Source organism: Emydura macquarii, unplaced genomic scaffold (assembly GCF_026122565.2).
Source record: "Emydura macquarii macquarii isolate MOO-44397 ecotype Brisbane River unplaced genomic scaffold, CSIRO-AGI_Emac_v2 contig_554, whole genome shotgun sequence".
Taxonomy (NCBI): Eukaryota; Metazoa; Chordata; order Testudines; family Chelidae; genus Emydura; species Emydura macquarii.
In genome coordinates this window covers 2570082-2594381 of record NW_027130691.1, presented here as the reverse complement: position 1 = coordinate 2594381, position 24300 = coordinate 2570082, and the positions used below count along the sequence as shown (strand labels likewise).

The window sequence follows — 24300 nt, the reverse complement described above, 5'->3', positions numbered from 1 at the left end:
TTCAGGTTGTTATGGATATCCCTGCCAGTTCTAATCCTGGCCAATAAAGTTCTCTCCTGTGTTCCCTCTAGGAGAGCCATTTCTCCCTTCCCTTTATTGTATCAGATATTTAATTTCAGATCTCTAATCTCTCTGCACTGCCCTTTTTCTCTCCCAGACTGCTCGGAATCAAATGCATTCTGGAGGCAGCAAGCTCAGCACCTTGGGCTAAAAGAGCAGTTTGCATCAGCCTTGCAAAATCAGAATAACTTACCAGCTCAGCCACAAAAATGCTCGTGTGTTCTTATGGTGGTAATGAAAAAACTAGTGAGATTTTACTTACCCCTCCACAGTCAAAGTGTCCTAAGCGAAGAGGTGAGTAGACTTTTGCAGGGCTGTCTAATACTACGCTTAGTGATCCCTCTACTCCACCTCTCTGGATAATGGAGTATCAGTAATTCTGCCTGGAGAGGGCCTTGAAGGAAGAGAAAAGGGGAGCTGAGAATTCCCTCCTCATTCAGGCTTCTGTCTATTGGCTCCCCTACCTACTTTAAAAAAGAGCATAAGGTATATATGTAGAAAACTATTGGGAAAGAATTGTTCCTGGTTTAGCTGTTCTCTGACTTCACTCAGTCAGTTTAGTGGGGAGAAAGTGCTTACCATTTACTCTTGCATATCTAGAACTAGTGACTGAAAATGCTGATTAATAACTTCTAGCATCCAGTTTTTTCCCCTGTTTTGATAGCATTGGCTTGCTGATGCCAGCAGTGATCCAGTAGTATGTAAAAAGATACATTGTGGAATCTGAGTGCTCAGTTTTTCTCATTCACAAAAAGCATTTTTATATTAAAATCATGGTCTTCTCTAATGTGCATGTTACACAGCACAGGGAAAATAAGGTCAGCGAGGAATCCAAAGGAATCCAAACCACTACTCTGGCATTAATAGCATTTTATAACCTGAGCCCTTAAACTGCATGCGTTGAGTTTTTTCCCCTTAAAAGTGAAGGTTTTATTCTTGTGGGGAGAAATCCAAACTACAGTTACTAACACTAGGCTAACACTTGTGCTGTGAGTTAAAGATATCAGAAAAGTCTGAGCAGTCAGGTGATGTCATCTATGTGACTGACTTCAGTAGCTCAGCTGCTGCCTAAAAGTAGCTACTATGCTTAAAGGGACAGTGCTCCATACAGTACCTTATATCCTGTTAAGCAGACCTTGTAAATTATTCATGTTGCCTTTAACGTGTTTGGTCTGCTTTTAACTTCTATTGGAGGAAGGGAAGCCTCACTCTCTGAGTAGACAGAAACCAACAAAGATGGTGTTACAGTAACTATATTCTTTGGAAGAATGGAGTATTTTTACTGTCCAAGATTGTTAAAGTCACTTCAGTACCTGTGGGTGAGTGGATTTTTTAGTTTAAATGTTTGGTGCTTAGTTGGACATTATAATTTAAGTTTCCAGAAACTTCCCGTACATACACTAAATTGTAGAGAACAGTTACTTTTCAGATAGACTGGAAAGTAACATTTCATGTTCCGGGGGAGATCCCTGTTTGTTTTATTTGAAAATTTGGTTTCCTAATTGGAAATTTAAGGATATAATAAGACATTATATACAAATTTAATTATTCTGCAGTTGCTTTAGTAATTGGAATGTACCTCCTGTTTACATCTCACATTGAAACCATCAGAAAGAACATAGTTTTGCTTATTGAATATTCATAAACATTCCTTCCTTCTTACTCAAAAGCTATCTATAAATGCCTAAAAATATTGCATAGAAAGGTATTCTTTTCTAACTGCCGAGTGGCTACTGCCCAGTATTTAAATGTTCTGGCCAATGCTGCTGTGTTTAGAATTGCACTTGACCATTATTTTGATAGGTTCTTCTCTGTGACGCCATTAAGGCCTAAATTCACTTTCTTTCTCTCATTAAACATCTATTCAATCACATTTTAATAGTCTATTTTTACTGTGGTATTCTACTTACCTTAAATGGCTTGTTCTTGCTCTTTGATTCTAACTGTTAATCTAAATTGTTTTACCTTTTTACAAATTTGACAGTGTTTGAACAACAGGAATTAATTATTGAGATAAGTCTGTTACTCAAGTTCAGAGGAAAGCAAATTCTAACACAACATTGAGGTTTGGTTTTTTCCCCCACTTATACTAATATATTAGCAAACAGACTAGTATGCTTAATCAGAGTTAGTCCCTTAGACCATCACCTTTTTCATTTGTTTTTTAGATTGGTGTGCTTGGCATTTTCTTCATTAAGCTAATGACGTTTTCAGCTGTAGGATCTAAATATGTTAATAAAGATACTGATCTGTTAAACCTCTGAATGTTTGTTGCTTATTGGGTTAAAGTTTGTTTAGTAATTGGCAGCAGAGAATTTGCTTCCCCCATTTAGGGTTTAATTCAGCAATCCCTCTTATGCTTGCTGAGTAGCACTTGCCCACGTGAGTAGCTGAGTGGGGATTACCTGTTGTAAGGAAGTGCTTTGCAACTGAATAAGTAAGTAAAGATGGCAAAAGTGGGCCTCTTCTGTGTGAAGCACTAATCACAAGCTTGTTACTGATAGGCATTGCTACACAATACTGCATGCTCCAATCCTACTTTGGTTTAGTACTTTAGTTGTATAATTATAGATTCTTAAAAATCAAACATCGTTTAAATTGCATGTTTAAAAAAGCTGGATGAGTATAATAGGCTTTTTGTATGTGGGTGAAGATCCTTTATAGCTATAATTTATGGCAAACTAATGGATTTGTTTGAATGGCTTTGCTTTTGCAAACATGCAGTGCGCTGCACAAAATAGTGTAATAAAATAAATCTGATTTTTGGGTAATCCAAGAAGTGGGGGAGAGCTTTCATAACATGCAACTTAAGTTTGCAGTAAAACAGATCTCCATTGTATTTTCAGGGTATGTCTGAGTTACCATAGATATCTTGCATCTTTTTTAACACATACTTTGATAATTTATTAGGTTATGCTCTGTTAAGAACAGATATTTGATATATGACTGATTTCTTTAAGCAATTTAATGTAGTGAATTTCAAGATGATGTTTTGTCAGAAGTCTTTCCTCCTATGTGATTTATTACACACTGTAATCATACAACCCTTTACACCTATTTAATTGCTAAAGAATTATACTTTTGTTTTTGATTATTGCTAAACATCTAATGCAGGTCATGATAATTTCTAACATAGTTCTTCTACTGACGTTACAGGTGAAGGCTACTAAAGAGATAATGTGTCAGTTCCTTTTGTATATAATCAAGAGTAACCGGAGATGTCTGAATTATTTGTAAAGCTTTGTGTCGTTATTTAATCCATTTTAGGGAACTGATATAACTTATTCAGAAGGTAGACCTACTTTAAGAAGTTGTAACTTTTATTTTTTAAATCATTATATAATTACATATTTTAAAAGTACAATTTTAAGTTACTGGCAGTTTCTCCCACTGTGTGTGTTTGGTGTAGTTATTTCTGGTTGATGGCAGAATCATCCTTACTGAGTGTTCTGTGGATGTAAGAATTGTGAAATGCAGTGTGTCTAATCACTGCTTCCCCTCTCTTTCACTTTCTAATAGGGAGTTTGTTTGTTGTTTTGATGATGTGTGGGAAAGCTGTCAGGAATTCATTTTACATTTTTTCTGAAGGTAGCAAGGTCCACGGTCACATGGGGTACTTGGAGGGATGATTGGTTGGCCAGCCACCAAGAAACTGTCTCCAAATATGCTCATGAAATGTAGTATGTCTGACAACTCTAAGTTCCTGAGGAGCATAGCTAATGTGGGAGGTGGTGATCCCAAAGAGAAACAATCTCTTATGTACGGTAAAACCTGCCTTAGAGACCATCTATGAAGAGAGACCACCTGTTACGAGTGACTGCTTGCAGAGGCCATGGAACACCACTGCTCTCTGGTGTGCAGATCTTTGAAGAGAGACCCCCTCTTACAAGTGACCACTTTTGCTAACTCCCATGGGTGGTCGCTCTTGGCAGCTTTTGCTGTTTCTTGGTCCAAATCCATGCAGAGTGTTGAAGATTAAAACATGAATTTGAGTTGGTGTTTAACGGGGAGCCAGTGTAGTGAGCGGAGCATGTGCTCTCGGTGACCTGTATAGCTTAGGCTTGGTCTACACTAGAAACTGATGTCAGTATAACTATGTCACTTGGGTGTGGATTTTCCACACCCCTGAGTGACATAATTATATCAGCCTGACTCCCAGTGTAGACAGCACTATGTCGACAGGAGGGCCGAACAGAGGGAAGTGAGGTCCACCTTCCAGGCCAGGGTACAGTGTAAGGCTAACTAAGCAAAAACAATCTAACAGGTTACGTAACTGTTATGCATGTAGGCTTAGATTTACTTGTTAAAATATTTTTTAGTTTGAAAAGACTGTTCTGTGTCACTGCAAACACGTTTGGGTTGCACAGCTCCGACGAGGGATCCAGGCTCCTTTGGCCCTGCTGAAGGAGCCGCAGTGAGAAAGGTGATGAAGTCGTGGAGTCATGGGGCTCCCCTGTGAGAAAAATGGAGACCCAGGGCTTTTCACTAAGAGGGATACATCCCAGAAAGACTGTATGAAGGTTGGAGGCAGAGCATGCTCTGTGACTCCATGATAGTTGCAAAACCAAAAAGTGAATCGACTGAAAACACTGGATAGAAATTTCCCAAAGGCTTTCCCTGCTCCTATGGATGGAGGGCGATAATGTGGCCATGTTGACTCTTATATAAACAGAAGTCGTATGAAATTTTAGTTTGTCCTGATTTTGCTATTGCTTTTTATATAGCCTGTTGTAAAACTGGGCAAAATCTGGATGAGTTGATGAACCCCCTGGAAGACCTCTGCATATCCCCGAGTGCAGATGTACCCTTGGTTGAGAACCATTGGTATAGAGCATATTGTCTCTGCTTAACCCTAAATAGCCTTGGATTCTCCTACAAGAGGGACAGTCTCTCCACCTATGCACAGCTGCCACCACTTGAAAGCAGAAGTCCTCATCTGGAGCTTTCTTGGTACATAAAAGGGAGTTATTGGCAGAGTGTTCTCTGAGAGCCCCTTGGCTTTGGAATTCACTCTCGTGTCACTGTCCCCAGTTTGACCAGAATAGCATGAATTTGACGACTTTCTGGACACGCTGCCTAGTTCATCTCTTTTAAATAGCTGGGTTTTTTGGGCGGGGGGCTACTCTAAGAATCTTAAGAGTGGGGGAGATTTTATTCTTGCTGGCTGGTGGTTTCCTGTGGATGCGGTTTTATTTTTTGTTAGCTGTACTTTAGGTGACAGGTTAACTGGAGGCTGAGATAGGAGACTGAAATTTAAGTCTAATACATGATCAATATCCCTATATCAAGGCAGTACAATTGGCATTAGTAAGGCAGTAGTGCCAACAGAAGTAAGCCTCCCCTCACTTAAATACGATTAAATGAACTGTCACACAAACTAAATTTTTAGGAGCTATTTAACTGCTGCTGACTTTAATTTGTGTAAAATGCATCTTCCGAAGCTTAGCTGGTGATTAAAATGGTGGTGTGGACGGAAGTGCAATCCTTGTAAAACATCCAAGTCATTGCTAAAAATAAAAATAGTTTTTTGTTTAGCACTTCTTTAAAGATTAAGAAAACCAGTTTTCTGTTTAGAACACAAGAGAGCGCTGTTATGCTACAGTAACTAATGTCATTGCTGGCAGGTTTCCACTCATTGTCTATTTTAATTAGAGAATTTGCACAAGTAAAAATGGAAGATTACGACTTTTTGCTATAATTGGGAGCACTATTAAGTATAATTTCCTGTAAACTTTTTATAAGAAACAGCAAATGTGACATTTTGTGTAATTCAGAATGACAATTTTTACATTGAATAAGGTATAGTTGTAAACTAGAATGCTTAATAGAATGACCAAGAGGGAGAGAAAGTATCTGTCCTTGTTTCTTTTCTTTTTCCAGTGTTCTAGGATTAGAAAACAAAAAAAATTAAGAGCACACTTCTTATCATGAAACAAATTTTTAAAAATTGAATTATTTGACCATATTTTTATATACCAAGTACAAAGGTAACTTAACTGTCTTCCTCAGCTAAGAGTTTGATCTAAACTTGTTTTGACTCTGTTTCTGCTTTCCCAGGCAGTTGTCTGTGCCATTAATGCTGGGAGACAGCCAAGTTCCCACTATTGTTTCTATTCTCCCGGCAGATTTGCGACTTGTTAATACAGCCAGTACATGTTTACTGTACTGAAAGGAAATGGCATTTTAGAGAGCAACTTGTGCGTGGTGAAAGTAGTTCTTTGTATTAGACTTTCCTCAAAATATGATGACAAAAGTTCATAATGTAATGCAACGTTGCCCTTAAAAAGTAACTTCAGCAGATCTTGGAGCCTTGAGTGCAGTTTGCAAAAACAGACTAGTTTATGAATAAATGAAACTGCGCTTTTCATGAAGCATGGCAGAGGTTAATAAACGTTAAGCTATATTCCTATAGAGATAGTATAGCTTGCTTTTATATATCTAGCTAAAGATATTTATCTATATCTCTATATCTATCTTATATTATTTTTATATTTATATATATAAATCACAGTTCATAATAGGTAATCAAATACTTTACAAATTTTGTAAATACAGAAAAGGCATTAATGCAGCTGCATCTGAAGTAGCACATGGTATCTGCTTCATACTGCTTAACATGACTACCTTAGAGTTTAGGAAAGGAAATAAAACCTATCCAATTGAAAATGCTTGAGGAATTTCAGAAAGCAAAATAGCCTTCTACACTGGTATTGGGCCCAGACGTCAGAGCAAACTGTATGACTTTTAAGATAAGTACAAACTTAGGCACTTTTGAAAACTTACCTATCTACTCCAGCCAGTTTTTCTCCATATAACGAGTCTTTCTTTAAAACGTTTGTATTTATAGAGCTTTTCCCCAGCACTGGTGAGTATTCCCTGGGCAGAGGCTGTATATGTGTATGAGAGAGTGATACCAAATTCTTCAGCCAGATGGCAATAAAAAGTTCCACTTCTTGTCTTGATATCAAGGTTTAGTGCATCTTAAATAATGCATTTAAATTTTATTTTTTTTTGGCTGACTAGTTTTCAGTAATTATGTCCAAACCATCCCATAACATATACTATTCCAATATAATGTGCAAGACTATTTTTTATCTTTCATTGCTTGAGGTTAAGCCCTGATTGTGTCATAGAAATAAACATGAATTGTCAATATTTCTTGAGAAAAGGATAGGCTGTTTTCCAATACATTGAAATTAACATTTACTGTATGCACACTGGTGTTGATTTACAGTGTGATAAACAACCAGTAGTTATAGCAGGGCAATACATTGTATGAAATTTCACTTTGAAGCTGTACATCCTGATGGAAAATAATTATTTGAAATAGGTAGGAGGATTATGCAGGTTGCATGAGTTGTATTGGCTTTTTTCTTTTTGGTCCATTATTCAAGCTGTAATCATATCTGTCCAAAGGACTGACCCATACAGTGTCTACTTATCTGTCTACAAAGGGGAGTGTCCAGTTCTTATAGTGACTTACAAACTACCTGCTCACTGCTTGTATTGACTGTTTTTGTGCTGAAATGCAGCAATTGTTTGACAGTGCACATTAACATTACTAAACATTTCAGGGCAGGAAGTGATAACTTAGATAAACCAAAACCACACCATGGAATTTTAGGATGATAGAGTGTAATAAACCAAACTGGAATTTGCTCTGGGTGTCGGATTTAACATTCCTTCAATTGCAGAAAATTGTCAAGGGATTTTTAATGAGTGTTAGTACCTGGGCCTGAATTAGCAATAATAGTTGATTCATATCAATTAACTTGAGGTTACACTACTGTATTTTGAATTCCTGTCCTTTTTTTTGCTTATTGAGATTGACTGTTAGCCTCACAGTGTATAGCAAATCATTTTAGTAGCTTCTCCTTTGTCTTCAGTTGTTGTTATAAACAGAAGTAACGTGTTCCCACATACACTGCTATTTCATTTTTCCATTCATCATTAGCCTTCCTTAAGATGGAGGAGGAAGAGGATTCTTTAATCTTAGTTCCACGTTCTGCCCTCAGAAAAACAAATGTGCTCAACCCCTGTTGTAATCAATGAGAGTGCTTTCATGTAGCTGAGAGCAGATTTGGCCTTCAACACGCTTTTGTATAGGTTCTTTATGCAAATAGCTTCCTTTCAAAGCATGTAAATCTTGTATTGTATTTCTTGTTGACGTATGTTGATGTATCTCAACCTGTGAGTTATTTATAAATTTCCATCTTAGTCTCTTTATGTTGAATCAAGATGAGTTAATGCTCTGTGATTTTTCTGAATAATACGAAAGGGAGACCTTGAAAATGTTCAAATCTGATTTGTTTTTTCTCCCTTGACGTTCCAGCCCACTATTCTTGGGAGAGGTTGGATTTAGCAAAGCACAGTACCAATATAGCAAACTCCCACCTACACAAACAGCAATCTCTCTGAAACAATGTATTTCAAAATGTGATTCTAACTTTAGATATATTAAATATAAACTTTTCGGAAATGATCTTCTGTTGCATCTACGGGTCTGACATTTAAAGCCAATAAGGCCAAAACTACCAGTTCACTAATCTTTCTTTTGGTAATTGAAATGAATTCCATGCAATGATGTCACCAAGGAGGGCAACAATAAAATGGGAGTGGAACTCCATCTATGAAATTAGGGTAACTCTAACTTAATAGAAATCTGAAAGCAAATGCAGACCCTGCTTTGCCACAGACTTCCTGTATGAGTTTGGGCAAGTCATTTAGTATCTTTGTGCCTCAGTTTCCCATCTGTAAAATCTGGGGATAATAGCACTTTACAACCTGGCAGGATTGTATGAGGATAAATAAAGATTGTGAGGAGCTGAGGATACTATGGTGATGGGGACTTTTATTTTATCTTAACAGTTATCTGAAGGAAATGACAGTATTTCAGTCTTCATTGACATCAGCTACCTGTATATATGTAATTTCCAGTGTTTTTTTCCCCCCTTTTAGATGTTTGGATTTTCTGTTTTTAAGTGCTTATTCTTAGAATATCTAGTTCAACTTCTGCTCAGTTCAGGTCATCCTTTCTTATTATATTTGTTTATTATTATTGCACTGAAAAGTTTGTGAGGTTCCCCAATGTACAAATGAGGCTACTTGGTCCTTGCCTCAGAGTTAACATATGAAATGAAGGCAGAAAGTAATGAAGTGGCAACAAAACAGTAGAGTGTTTGAAGAGGGAGAGTGACAGGGATAAGATTATGTGGATGTTGAGCAAAAACTTGTGTATGGTATGGTGGAGCAGAAATTTGAAAAGCTAACCTTTTTTTAGGTGCAAGTGGAAATAAATAAATGTCATTGTCTGAACTCCTATTTTATTTTCTTTCTACCAGTTCATGGTTAGTTTTCTTTTGCACTTTTAAAAACATTGTGATTCCAGGGGAAGATTTTTTTTTTCCTGTTCAGAAACATCAAGAAATGTTTTTTGACAGATTCTTCAGGGGAGTTGCTAAACACCACATGTCTTTGGTTGCATGAGATTTGGCCAGTGTGAGGTGTAATGTGTTATAATCTTAATCTGCAGACAGGATAGACTAATAAACCTATATTTGGTCAGAGATGTCTACTTGCAGTTTACAGATTTTGATGTAAATATATCTGCCATATGCTCTGTTTACAACTCAGAAAAAAAATTATATTTTTCTTGGAATTCATATTTTTGGGATTATATCTGGTACTGTGGCTCATAGACTTTAAGATCAGAGGGGACCATCATGAACTTCTACTGTGACCTCCTGCACATTGCAGGCCACAGAGCCTCACCCATGCATTCCTGTAATAGACTCATAACCTCTGGCTGAATTACTGAAGTCCTCAAATCATGGCTGACAGGATGGATCCCTTGATGATTGCCTGTTCTATTCATTCCCTCCGAAGCACCTGGCATTGGCCATGGTCGGAAGACAAGATATTGGGCTAGATGGACCATTGGTCTGACCCAGTATGGCTGTACTTATGTTCTTATTTAAAGACCTGAAGTTACAGAGAATCCACCAATTAAATGCTTTCGTGAAGAATCACTAACCTTACATATTCAAAAATTTGGATTAAAGCTTCTTACTCTTAAGATTAATTAAGATTTCAGTTTGTAAGAAAGGGAGATAAACCATGTAAAAATATTGATACTTTTATAATAATTTTAAAAATCAGAGTGAAAGATATGGCAAGAGTTTAACAGTAATTTATGGCAAAATCTTATTTCAGTAGTATGTCAGTCTGTTTTATCTCTTGGATTGGAAGTGGAATGAGCAGGTATGCACTCTCTCATTAACTCGATGTCACAAGAGTGAGCAGTGCTGCCTAGCCCGTTTTGTGGTCACAAACATACACAGTCTGTTTCTTTTTCACTACCTGTACCTTTTAATCCTCAAGAACAGATGGAACCTTTCACCAGCTTTCTTCCCTCTCTTGTTTACCCTCTAAGCTTCTCCCCTTGTTTCCTGGTCCTCCCAATTATATATCCTCCCTATTTCTAAGCCCATTAGCTCAACAGTTGCCATCAAATGTCAGTAATCCACCCAGTAACAGGGTGGTTGATTCCAAATAAGCCTGCAGGCTTCTCTGTGCTGCAGCAACATCTGTGATCAGGTTGCTGCACCCAGTGTCACACCTACCGGGTCCTCAAAGCATGTTAGTGGGATTTTTCTCTTCTGAGCAAAAGCAGCCTCTTGCAAAGTAATATTAATATTAACAAGAAGATAAAGTATGTATATAAAGTGTATTATTGCTAATGTAAATTTTATATTCCACCTTTATTTAATTTAACCATATACAAATGTGAGTGTTCTGTGTCCTTCCTGTGGGAATGTGCTGATCTAGCTAATTACATAAATCTTTGAAGGTGAAATCTTCTTAAAATTCATTGTGAACAAGTTTGAAATCTAGCAGTAAGATTTTTAGGAAATAACTATGGCTTTGGAGCAGACACTTGACATTTGATGCTGGGTGGATGTGTCAGAGGTGCGCCTTTTGCTGAACCCATGAAAATCTGCCCAAATTGGGCCAACCTTCAGAGATTTTAGCTGTTAAGCTCTAGCATGTGCAAACTGCAATTTTTTTCAATGGCAAGGGTCCTGTGGAAAAAAATAGTATGTGATCATGTAAATAAAGACTGCATCATCATTCATAAGCACAAGGGGGCTGAATTACGGTTGCACAGCTAACCTTAACTGTGGCATTTCCTAACTTTTGAGTACTTGCCTTTTCAACCTTAATAACGTTCTTTTAATATAGGCTCCCCCCCCCCCCACACACACACACACTACCTTGCCTCGTCACCATGATATTTAAGTATGTTTGGGGCTTTGGAAGGGAGGTAGGTAAGCCCCAGAATGCTCAGGGCTCTGTTCCCTGCTGACTAAGAGCTATTAGGGGGCAATTAGGAGCAGCTGAGGCCAATTAAGGACCAGCCAGGTGCTTCATAAAAACCCTCTGCTCCAAACAGACAGGGCAGGAGCTGGAGGAGTAGGAGTGTTGTGCTGTGCTGTGGGTAGGAGTGCTGAGTTGTGTGGAGGAGCAGACTGGAGTGCAGAGTTCTGTGGAGGAGCAGACAGGAGTCTGGAGGAAGGTACTGGGCTCAAGAAGCCAGGAGGACAGAAGGAGGGGGAAATTAGTCCAGGGGAAAAAGACGGCAGCTGTGAACATGGTGCCAGCAGCACATAGCTGCTACTCATAGGGCCCCTGGGCTGGGACCCGGAGGAGCGGCTGGGCCCAGGTCCCTACCCCATCCTCAGGGGGATAGGGTGACTGGAGACGCCCTGACCCACTACAAAAGGCAAGAGCGTGAGACCCACTAGGGTGAAGCTGGCCGTTTGCCACAATATACAGAGTAAGGGTAGATGTGTACCACACATTCAAGGCTTATGTGGCGGCATGCCCTTGTGGACTGGAAGGTTCTCAGTTTAGATGTCTGTTGTGTGTGACCACTGCTTTCTATGCAAAACATTGTTCATTTATTGAAGGATGGCCCATGTGCTTACTGTTTGTTTCTTTATTTATCAGTATTGGAAGTTCCCAAAAGCCTCTGATAAGTTCAAGATCCCTTTGTATGTGGTCCCTGCCCTAAGAACTAAAAAATAATTTGAAACAAGATTGAATACATGAGTGTAACAAACCAGTGAAGGGAAGCGGTGAAAAAAGACCACATTGTGTAGCTGTTGCACAGCTCTATAATTGCAGATCACACTCCTCTTCATTCTCACTAGCATGTGCATTCTTGGACAAAACAGTTAATAGTGGGCGAGCTGACTAAATCTGAGCTACAGTTGAAATATTTACAGTTAAAATAGGATTTCACAAAATCCAAAGGGGCCTGGAGACTTCATAAGGAGTGTTTGATCTGAGTGGATTTTGGTCAACAAGTTTGGGACCAGTGGAAAAAAAAAATGCAAGGCTAAATTTTGTCTGGATACTTCACCCTCTTATGAACAAACTTCCGTACATTCATCTTAATAGCTAGATGAATACAGAGCAGTTAAGCAATAAGTATGCTTTACACGGACAACAAAACTTGTTAACTTTTTTGGCAAGTGTAGGCAAGTTAGACTATTCAGCCTTCAAAGCAACAGGTGTTATTTCATTACAAATATATTCCCGTAATTAAAACGAGGAATGACATTTCCTATTAACATTTTCTAAGTTATGTCAACCAAACTTCTGTTGGAATGTTCTATCTCATATTGGCCAAGTTAGAGTAAATGTACACTTCAGTGCATTCAAAACTTCTTAACAAAATACCCACGTTTCCAATTCTGGGATTTAAATATCAGCATTTTCGCAATTGAAGTAGTTAATTTAAAATTCAGTGAGGTGTTCCTCAAAATGTTGTATTCTAGAATGTTCTTCTGACATACGGTTTGTATTTAAATTCCTTGACTTGTGGCGGTGGTTGTTTGTATTTTATATCATAGTGTTCACAAGTGTGCAAGATATACTTCACAAAAACACTAAGATATGTCTTGGCCTCAAAGATCTCATAATTTAAACAATGGATTTAACAGGCAAGTAAGGTCACAAAATACATCAGGAAGGGTGGTGGTTACTGGGTGGTGATGGGAGGGAAGCAGCAGGAGTAGTTGCAGATCACAAAACACAGAGCAAAGTGTTTGACAGCCAGAGAAGAGTATTCTCAGTTGAGGGAATCCTGTTTATGGAATGAACTTCCCGAGGAGATTAGATGAATCCAGAATCTGACTCTCTTTAGGAAATGCTGTAAAAGTCCTTCTTACTTTTTCCACCATGGCCCAAATGACATTCACATTATCAGCTTCCACTGTTATTTGTTCTGCCAAAATAAATAAATCCTACCTGGAGTTAAGATAGAAATGTTTTCCAAGAATTCCCTGTTTTTGACATAAATAGGCTTCTTTTGTAAATGAGTTTACTGAAAGTCAAACATTGAATGTTTTATCAAATAATATTTCATCTGAACAGCTTCCCCTTAGAATATCATATGCACAGAAATTAAACTTAGTTGGAAAATTGTTTCAGAAAGTTTTGAAAAGAAGGAAAGTGGAAAAACATTCAGGCAACAGGATTTTTAAAGGAAAAAGTTCTCATTTCTTTACAGAAATTCATGCCCTGAATCTTAAGTGAATTTAGCATTCGTGAGAAGTGTTGAATTGTCAACCAAGGACACTGAAATTCTGTAATATTGATGTATTTTGGCAACAGTTTGCTAATTTGTGATGGTGGATTGTTTTGTGATGTGGATTGTGGACAACTTCTTACTAAACATAGGATAATCCCATTTCACATAGGCTGACATGCATTTCTTTAGCAAGTTGGGGGGAAAAGGAGATGATTGCTGGGCCCATTGTCTGACCATTTGTTTTCTTGCTATTCCCTTACGGTGTGTGTAACTGTAGAGTTGCACTTCTAAAATAGGGAGATGATGATGCATACCACTCTGGCTGCACATTGTTGGATCATTTCATTTTTTAAAAAATATTTTGGAAAGGTGGGAAAGGGAAGGGAGAGCTCTTCAAATATAGAAACAGTTCTGGTGCTTGTGCATCGAAGGTCCTTATCAGTTTTAACATTTTAACTCTGGATATTCTTAATCGTTAATCTTACTGTGACTCATAGTGATTCTCATTGTGTGCTGGGGAATGTTGCTGGTTTTGTCCATTCTTTCCTTAATTACTATTCTCTTGCCACTCCTTGTTCCTTCTATTGTCCTCTGATTTCCAGCAGATAACCATGAAAATATGCCTAATCACAGTGAGTTATGGCAGCCAAACCTGGGTGGTGAGCACAGGAGCCTCTTTACCACAGTCGGTGTGGAAAGTCACCAATGTCTTACTTGTAATTGCTCCTCTGTAGTGAGGAGTTCGCTTGATGCTCTTCTATCCCTTTACTTAGCAGGGGGTTCTTCCCCTTCTTCCCCCCCTCTCCCCGCTTTCTTTACGCATAAATGCAACGCAATCTCAACCTGCATCAAGGAGACCTCTTTGGAACGCTCTCTCTTCTCCCAAAAGTGACAGTTTAGTGGTCACTGGTGCAAAGGATAAAACCCTCCTTCTGCCCTCACTGCACCTGAGGAATTGTTGATTTGTGGGCATTCTCCACGTCTGCGTACCCTGGGAGAAAATGGTACTTGGGATTCAAATGCCCTTTCCCATGTACAGAGCTGGCCTTATCGGTGGACGATGTGGGTGACTGCCCAGGGCATTGTGGTAGGTGGGGGCGGGGGGAACTGTGGTCAAGAGGATACAGAAGGGCTGTGCCCACCTGGCAGGTGGGGGGAGGGGATAAAGCGGACTCGGGGGCAAGAGCTAGACACTCACACACATCACCTCTCCACCCTCCCAGCAGCATGACACCTGAAGCACTGCTGCCGTACTTAAAGGGCAACAAGGAAGGTTTGCCCAGGGTGCCATTTTCCCTAAGGTCGGCCCTGCCCATGAACTGTGTTGTGCTACCAAATGATAGCTAGGCATACCCAGTGATGGCTATAGCTAATGCCTCTAAAGTATGGTTAATGACCACCCCAGTTCTTATCCCAGCTCCTGCTGCTAACAGGGGTGCCTGGTCTGAAGTGGTATTTTGTATGTGGACACTAATAAGAACTGGACCTCTTCAGATGAACACATAACAATTTTTTGGCCACTGATGTTCTGGGATTGATTTTGAGCTAATGATTATGAAAGAAAATGTCTTGTAACCTATTACAAATCATGTGACCAATCAGACCCCAAATTCGTGTTCCTGTACTACAATAATTCCATTATATAGGGTTTTTTTGCTATTATGATAAATTTTTCCTCAAGTGTTAGAGGAAAATGCATTCTGGTAATCTGGATAAACATGTTAAAGTATTTGAGTGTAAGCTACCACTGTTTACATTTTTAAATATAAGCCATTTCCTGTACCTTTTGAAAAGCTTTATCATGATCATTTAAAAACCCATTACATTCTCTTTTGAAATGCTAATACCTTAGGGAGTATTATTGCATCCCTCAAAACAACTATTTAAAAAATATAATTAGAAAGCTAGTTTTTTATGAAATATTTCCCCACCTTTCCTTTTCAGCTATTTATTTGTATAAATATCTAGACATGCAAGATTTCTGAACATTGATTCATAACCTGTTGCCAACACACTCTCTCCTCATCCACTGGTCACTTAGGTGCTGGCTGTAGAATATAATAAAAATGAACAAACAAAACACATGGAGGAGAAAAGCCCGAGTCATTGATGGAAACTGCTGACTCTGTTTTGTAATTGAATGCAAAAAAAAAAAAAAAAGATACATGCATTAGTGTAATGTATTCAGCCTTTTTTCCATTTTAAGGAAAGTAAACTATATTTAAAATGGCACTGATGAGCATCATTAAAAACAAAAAACACAAATCTAAAATCTTCAATTTCAGTATGAAACTAAATAGGAATAGAAAACAAGCATTTTGTTTAAACATTACCAGAGATAATCACTGTTTCAGTTTACACAAGAGATTCCATTGCACGTAGGTGCTGAACAAAGTCTTTGCACTCCAATTCTGACCTGAAAACACCATTGCTGTTCCACTTCCTGCCTTTCTTGAGCAGGCGTTGCCACTTGTTTTGTGTGGCAGATGTAGACAAGGAGATTTTGTGTGTGTCCTATGTTGTGTATATTTAGTGTTTGTTGCATTCGAGAAAAGATCTTCCAACTTTTGGCTATGCTGACCTCTCTGGATTCCTTCTTCTGGATGAGCAAGCTAGTGTAAACAACTGAAGATAGGACAAACACAGGGAGCAAGAGCACACTGATAATTAGCCTAGATGGGAGGGTAATTCCTTTTGTGTCAGTGTAACCTGGAATACTGCATAACAGTCAGAATTCTATTTGGAGAAAGAAAATAGTCAAGTGCAGAGTCCTGAAAGTGCAGGAGCACAGACAATGTTTCCAGTAAGTTTTTTTTTAATTGCTTGGGCCTAAGTGTAGCCACTTGGGCTAACTTTAACAGCAAGCAAAGATAGTCCTGAAAATTGTAACAGAGCAGCTACTTGCAGGAAGTATTGCTCCATGGACTGACTGGTCAAGGTAAAACCCTTTTTTATTTGATCGGTGAGTCATCTGATAAAAAATCATGAAAGTACATCAGACATTACATTGCCATCAGTGGAGAGAACTTCTGTAATTCTACAGCAAAAACAACGAGAGTCCAATTTGTCAGTCTTTAAGGTGCTACAGGAATCTTGTTGTTTTTGCTGTATACAGACTAACACTAATTCTACAGAGAGCCTAGTTCCCCATCAGTGAAATGGGATTGCAATCAACATTTGGAGACATTTATATTACTGGCACCCATAGCCTGATAAACCATGGTGTATTTATTTAATTTGGCCAAAACAGCTTCCCCTAACCTAGGGGGTTCTGAGACTTCTACTCAGTGGTCCTGGTTTTTGTAGCTTGTCAGGTTCAGGAAAAAACAGAGCATTATAACCAACGAGGGAGTTTAATTATTCTAAAGAAACTGAGTAATACATCTGATGCACAGGAAAAACATCATACATTGGCCAGAAGCCCTCATTTTATTATGCATTAACCTAGTTCGTTCAGAGTTTTGGGTTTTGCCTTTTTTTTTTTATTTTTTAAAAGCAGTTTAGGCCTTTTGGTGTGGACTGAAAAACTGAACTCTTGAACTATGTTTCTCCAGCAGTTCTTCAAGTTTTACTATTGTGAAAGGATATATGCACATGTGGGACTAGCAGTTGGGGTCAGAGGTAGGAGGAATGGTCCATAACAAATAAAAATGAGGCTGTGAAAAGAAGGAGATCTATTCACAAATAGCAGGCCATTTGAAAGTTTCTAAAATACCTGGAGTCGTATTTTATTTGTCAGAATACTGAAGTAATTTTTAATTCATATAACAACTTAAAAGAAGAGAGGCGAATATTAACATTATGGGATGTTAACGTTATTAAATCTAAACTGGGGCAATGAGTTCTTGACAGTTCCTTCGTACATGTGGAGTGCAAAGTATCTCATAGACATGGAAGAGCAGAGAGCCAGAAATAAGGGGCAACTCAAAACACCTTAGGGATTTGAAGCATATGTAACAAACCGGCTATAGTGTGTGCCAAATGCAAAGTGAACCAAGAACTGTGCTGCAAAGTCTGGCAGTGTTCTAATTGTTTTTAAATAGTCTGCAGTCTCAAAAGCAACTGGTTAAACTAAGCACCATTACTAATGAAAGAGAACCAGAATCAGTTTGGAATGCAAGATCACTGCAGCCTTACAAGGGCAGATTTAGGTCTTTAACAGTTTCTGGAGCCAGAGGGTAATGTAGTCAAAGACGCAAACGGAGCCAAGATAGAACGGATCTTTGCCAATATTTCAGCACAAAATTACAGTTTGGAGACAGGCTGATACCTTGGAAAATGCTTAGAAGTAGATACATAATTAATAATAAATTAATTGCTTAGCCACTACAGTTTAGCTCACTTACAGAGCTGATGGCGAAATTCTGGGTTATGACCAGGGAAACAACAGGGGAATGAATGGTTTTAATTCTGTGTTTACCTTTACACATGCTACAAAAGCTGAGTGTCTGAGTTCCACCAGCCATATTTTTGGTATATTTCATCACATGCTGTGCTGTACACAGGCCTGTTCTTATCTGACCTTCCAACTCTGTGTAAGCATTAACATAATTGCCTGTATTTGAAGGCGTGTAAAGCAAGAACCGAGATTAGAAAGCAGCTCTTGGAAAAATTTAATTTAAATATCTAGAATTTTGTTTGCATGGTGGGGAGAAAAAGTGTGGATTATTATTTCTTTGCACTCAGTTGTATTTGTGAGTTGTAGGTGGAATAAATGTTAAAAGAAAAATGGATATCCAACAATGTCTGAATAATACAGTCACTTGCATTACTCTGCTAAATTAGTCATACTGTGCTATTTAGAAATGCGTGTTCGTGGAAAGTGTTTGCTGGAATTGCAGGTCCTTGACAAATCCAGGGTGATTGGAACATGAGATAATCACTTGTATTTTTTTCAAGGGGAGAAGATCATCCTATGCAGTACTTCTCGTTGTATGGGAACAACTTCTTACTTAACTAAAGAGACTTCTAGACTGAAATGTTTGGAGGCTGAAAGCTTGACATTCTCAGAAGATTTATAGAGTGGCAAGCACTGTACTTTAGAAAAAAAGCTTTAGAGAGAGCTTGTTTGGGTTGACCAAAGGGGAAGTAAACAAAGTATGCACGTAACCAAAGCGTTGTCTTTAACTGAATTTAGAAGCACACATAAGGAATTACTAGTACAACATATTTTGGAAGGCCCTGAATCTGTAAAAGCAATTCACTGTATCTCTCCTATGTTCAGAAGATCCCTTCCGTGTCCACACACTTTTATGGTATCCCATTCTCATAATTTAATTCCATATATTATTAGCTTTACTGTGAAGATGTTTTTTCATCTTCTCCTAAATTTCGTTTTTAATAATGGCCTGCATGCTGCCTGCACATATGAAGTATTTGCTTGGATCAGTGTTTTTCATAACTTAAACATAAATGGTCACCCCATATCTCTTCCAGTATGGAAAATCGCAGCTTTCAGAATCCTCTTCATTTATATCTTTGAAGCCTTATTGCATTTTGGTTGGCCGTTGCAGTGGAGTCCTTTCAAGATCAACTGCATCTTTTTGCTAACTGGACTGAGAGAGGAAAGCCATCCATGTAGGAAGGTAAACACTGCCAGGATCAGTCCCGTTGCTGACAGTGGCAGGTGGCAGATGTTTCTGAGTAAGGTGTTATGCTTCCTCTCCATATAATGCATTATAGGTTAGATCTCACAAGAATACTCTAACCAGGGTCATATTTACTCATATACCGAAATCCTCCTGCAACTGATCTATCTGCATTAGTCCTCATTACTTATTGTTACTGGTTAAGATGAACATGGTGCAGGGAGGGAGAGTGAAACTAACCTCTGAATCATGGCTTAATTTTAAATTTAAACACAAGCACAGAGTACACTTTGTGCTTCATGTGCTGCTTGAGATTGAATTCCCTTTTTTTCTAATTTTTAAAGTATAAATAAGATACTGTTTCTACTTAAGTTCTGCAGACTATTTCCACAGTTTCAGAACACCATTCTATTAAAAGACTGCCGTTTCATTCTCACTGTATGTGTTTGCTTATAGATAGGAATAGATTCTCTTGTACATCAGCTATTTTTAACTAAGGCTAATAAGCGAGTAAACATTCTCATATGTAATGATAGTATGAATTATAGAGGTGTCCGGAAATAGATAAATATGACCTGTTGTGTTCTGTGCATAAAACGTTTATGAAGGTAATGCATTTTTTAAAATTAAACAGAGCAAAAGAGGTTCTCTATGATTTTGGTTTCTAGATAGAGAATCTTATAAAATTGTTGCTTCCATAATGAAAGTAATGTGATACTCAGAGAAAATATGTTGAGCTTTTCGGAGTGTGTAAAGTACTCCTAGATACTACTAAGGTACAAGAGCTAAAATGGATGTCTCTTCCCCACCAGTGAGAAAGTCCTCCCAAGAATGCTCAAGGAATTTAAATTATATCACAAATGGATAGTTAGCACCTTTTAATGACGTGAGTGAGGTGATTCACTGCAATATCTTTAATTTACCCCTTTTTATGTGAGTTTTGTATATCTCGATCTTCTTAAAGTTTATTTAATAGTAATTATACTATAGACTTAAAAACTAACAGCTGTACAGCAAACAGATAATGATAGAGTCTTGGAAACAGTTACATATATACTTTAAAGGAATTTTATGAACAAGTTATAGCAGCTTCAGTTGCTTGCACTGGGAATATTTCCTGTCAACATGCAGTTGTCCGATTAAGACATTTTACTTAGTTTTGCTTTGATTACATTCTGGTAATTAGTTCATGGATATGTGGGAGTATTACACTAGTATGTCTAGTAATGTATTCATATCACACAGTCAAAAGATTCTAAATGCAGTGTTGCAGATAGACTGTCTCAAATTAGCAATTGCACTGGTTTCTAAAGACAAATGCAGCAAAATGTGCATAATAGCTTATTAATTTTTAAAGCATTTAATATAAAACAGAATGGACCAGATTCCCTAGAGAGTTTACAGCTCCTTTGTCACATAGGCAGCAGGAAGGGCCACAAATGACTAACAGATTTCCTCTGGCATAGGGAATTTCTCTTCTGGGCACTACTGAGCTGGATCTCAGTCTGCGCACCTGCATCCCTTCCTACGCTGGCAGAGATGGCTTGTCAGGGGCTTGGTGTAGTTCAGCACCGCTATGCCAATCCTTCATTGGTGTAGGAATGATTAAGTACCCTCCATCAGTGGTACAGCAGAGGTGCCCAACAGCAATTTTAAGTTGGTTTAGGCTCCAGCTGAACTACAGAATTGGGGAGTTGAAGGAGGAACCAGCTCCTGATGGGGCCCTCCCACCTTCCTGCATCACCTAGGGTTTTGATCCAGGAGAGAAACTTGTCCAATATCCACAACACTTTTGTACTTTAGTATTTAGATTAAACATCATGAAAATGTGTAGTGATAGTGTAAGGTTCCTGCATTGTGTACAGCAATCTACATAGTATTTATAGTTCTATATTTATATGACACAGTTAAAACTAGTTTGCTTGTTACTTTTGAAATGGCAGTAATACACATTAGCCCCTAACAATTGTGTGTGCAGTTAAAAAGAAAAACTCTTAACTTGTGGTTAGACTGAGTGTACATACACATGTAATTTGTTTTTTAAGATAAGAAAAAATTATGTAAATGTAGGAATACTCTTTCTCTATAGGTGGAGTTGTCTTTCAAAACTCAGAAATAGTATTAGACCCTTGTGATGAGAACATACTTAAAAACAAAACATACAGTATTTGCTGTGTTAAGGAATGGTCTCCATGATGTGTGGACTTACTTTTGTTAATTCAGTTTTATTTTGGTTGATGCTTAAAAGTAATCAGTGTTTATGAACTGCTTTGGGAAGTCTGTGATGTAAAATAATGTATTAAGTGCAGTTACCATATGTAAGTTACTAATTATATCAGGATTGCAATTCAGTAATAGATCTCAGTTCACACAAAACAATGACCCTCAGACAGAACTTTTCACTACTCCTTGTGAAGTCTGTACACTTACAAATATAAACTAATGCCTTCAGGAGGAATTTAAGGCGATTAGTCACACAGTGATCGTAACTTGAGTATCCTTTCATGCCAACAGTTATAGGAATAGCCTGGGCGCTTTGGCATCCACACAATCATCGAGTTCTAGGCGCTCTCAGAAGAGAGGGCTGGTAAATGACCAGAGCACTGAAGTTTTGTCTCTAAAATATGGTTTTTAAAAAATTAAAAGGAAGGTTGAAAGGGAAGAGAGCAAGGAAAGCATATAACTAAAATGAATGAATATCTTTGAGCCAGCTTTTCCGGATAGACAGACACACTTTATTTGTAAAAGGCACCAATCATGTAGTGCTGATGCTGCCTTTATGTACCTTTCATGCTCATGATCTAAACTTTGATGTTAGGTCCTTTATCTAATATTAAAGTCATAATCTAAGATCTTAACTGATTCCTAGCAAGATATATGCTATTGTATTACCCTATTGTACATGAGATAAGCATTGTTAATTAACATGATATAGTTAGAATAATCCTCAGACATTACTAGCCCTTTTGCATATTGGGACTGAAGTAGATGGAAACCCACATGGCAACACTCACTTTTCCTTTTCTGTTGTTTAAAATGAGCTCTGATTGTTAATGTGTTCTGAAGCTTGCTCTACAAATATTTTTTCAATTGTTTTTAAAATGGCTAAGATCATGTTAGGATTTTCTAATATCTTACTTTTTAGTTTATGAATGTCTTTTACAGAGTGATACCAAAAGTGATGTTAGTTCAGAATATGGAAATTAATTGAACCCCAAAGTAAGGCTGTATTATTAAAGCATCCTGGTGTTTGAGCTTCCTAGTTAACTAGAAGAGGCAGATAAAAGAATGATTTTTATAGTGCTGATTGTCACAAAGTCATCCATAACCAAATTGAACTAGAAGGGGCAAGCCACGTTTAAGGAGTCCGGTGTGGTAAGCCTCTATTTACCTATTTATTAAAGAACTTCACAAAAATAGTTAGAATTTTAAACAATGTTTTAATATGATTTGAGTTATTCTCAGTCATACTCATTACAATTGATCGTGTCTGGTACTTATTTTTAACGGTAAAATTTGTGCACTTGTTTAACGTTACAGAAATCTAAAATCTACTGAACATCTTGCTCTAGAAGATTTGGGTATTCATTTGTTTTCCATGAGATACGTGGTACAATCTTGGCCCTGTTGAATTCAATGTCAAAACTCTTATTGACTTCAGTAGTGCCTGGTTTTCACTCTTATTATTTGTTTAAGAATAAACATTCCTCTACCTACTGCTGATAACACCAACAGATTTTGAATGATGAACTTGGGGGTTTTGAAAATGGCTTGTATGTACAGAACCTCTGCTTTGTTATGAAACATATTAAAGCAGGCTGTCTAAGAACTTGATTTACTGAAATTTTTAATGCCACAGAACCCTGCATAGGAATGTAAAGGCAACATGTGTGCAAATAAATTACTTTTGCAGTTCTTGCGGCGACAATGTGAAAATCAGTGCATATATAGATTTACCAATTCAAACCTAAAATATTGCCATTGTCCCCAAGTAAATATAATGATTATATTCCATACAAAGTGGGCCATAAACGTATTGTGAAAATCCCTGTGATGGGACAGGTTTAATACTAGGAACTGCTTGACATGACTGGATGCAAGTGACTTGATGAAATGCGGTTTCAGTACTGCATGTTTTAAAGAAGGAGAAATTCTATTTCTCCCATTCTCACGTTGGTTCCTTTTGGAGCATTGTGTTGTGGTTTCTTACATATTTTTCTTACAGAGCCCTAAATAGTATATTTCTGTTGTGAAACAGCCCTCTGGAAGCCATGTCAGGAAAATAATCAGAAGCTGCTTGTTTATCAGTTAAATATGCATTTCATAATCTTCCTGGAAGGACTGTAGCAGAGAGAGAGAGAGATTTCATGCTACAAACAAAAAACAAGGGAACTTTAAAGTTAACACTCATTCCTTATCTTAATACTCATACCTTTCCTCTTCATGGTGAATTACAGTTATAGTCTTAACTTTGAAGCCTTTGAACCTGGTGTTTTTCAGTTTGAGAGAACCATAGTATTCCTTACATATATAGTTATTTCTGCAATAGTTTTGAACTGACTATTTCCAGAATTTCCATCTTGGGTAATGAACATTTGACTTCCCAATGTTATGTGCTGTCGTTGATTGTGAAAATCTGACACTGATAAGCCATTACATGGATAAATTGGGGATATTTCACATGCATTTGACATGGTCAACAAAATTTGTTCCATGTACTCTTATTGGTCTCTCAATTTTTTTCTGGAATTACAGTGGAAATTAGCACACACATGACACCTCACTTCAAACATCCAAAGGCTCTACTGTCCTAAAAAGTCACTAGATCGGTGTTTTGGTACTTGTTTTGTTTAAAAGTGAAATCCAGGGTTTTCTTGGTTTGCATTTTCTAACCCCTTGGAACTGATGACCTCCAAATCTGTATGATGAGTACTAGTGTACCTCCTTTGATGTCAGGATTTTTGAGAATCTTCAGAAGTATGTGTGGGAATGTCAAATGAGGAAACTTACTTTGTTTTTGTCTAACTAGAAATTTGTGTAACCGTTAAAATAACT

General features: G+C 37.8%; 1 protein-coding gene across 4 annotated transcripts in view; it reads left to right on the top strand.

Annotated features, from left to right (window-relative positions):
- Positions 1 to 24300, top strand: part of KIAA1671 (KIAA1671 ortholog) — a 133365-nt gene that overhangs the window by 56002 nt on the left and 53063 nt on the right. The window contains exon 1 of one of the 4 annotated variants that reach the window (XM_067539427.1): positions 1300 to 1379. The exons of the other annotated variants lie outside the window; for them this stretch is intronic. Coding sequence (XP_067395528.1) covers positions 1329 to 1379 — 51 coding nt within the window. The 5' untranslated portion in view covers positions 1300 to 1328. Of the gene's footprint in view, positions 1 to 1299; positions 1380 to 24300 lie in introns of those variants that run through there. 4 annotated transcript variants of the gene reach the window in all.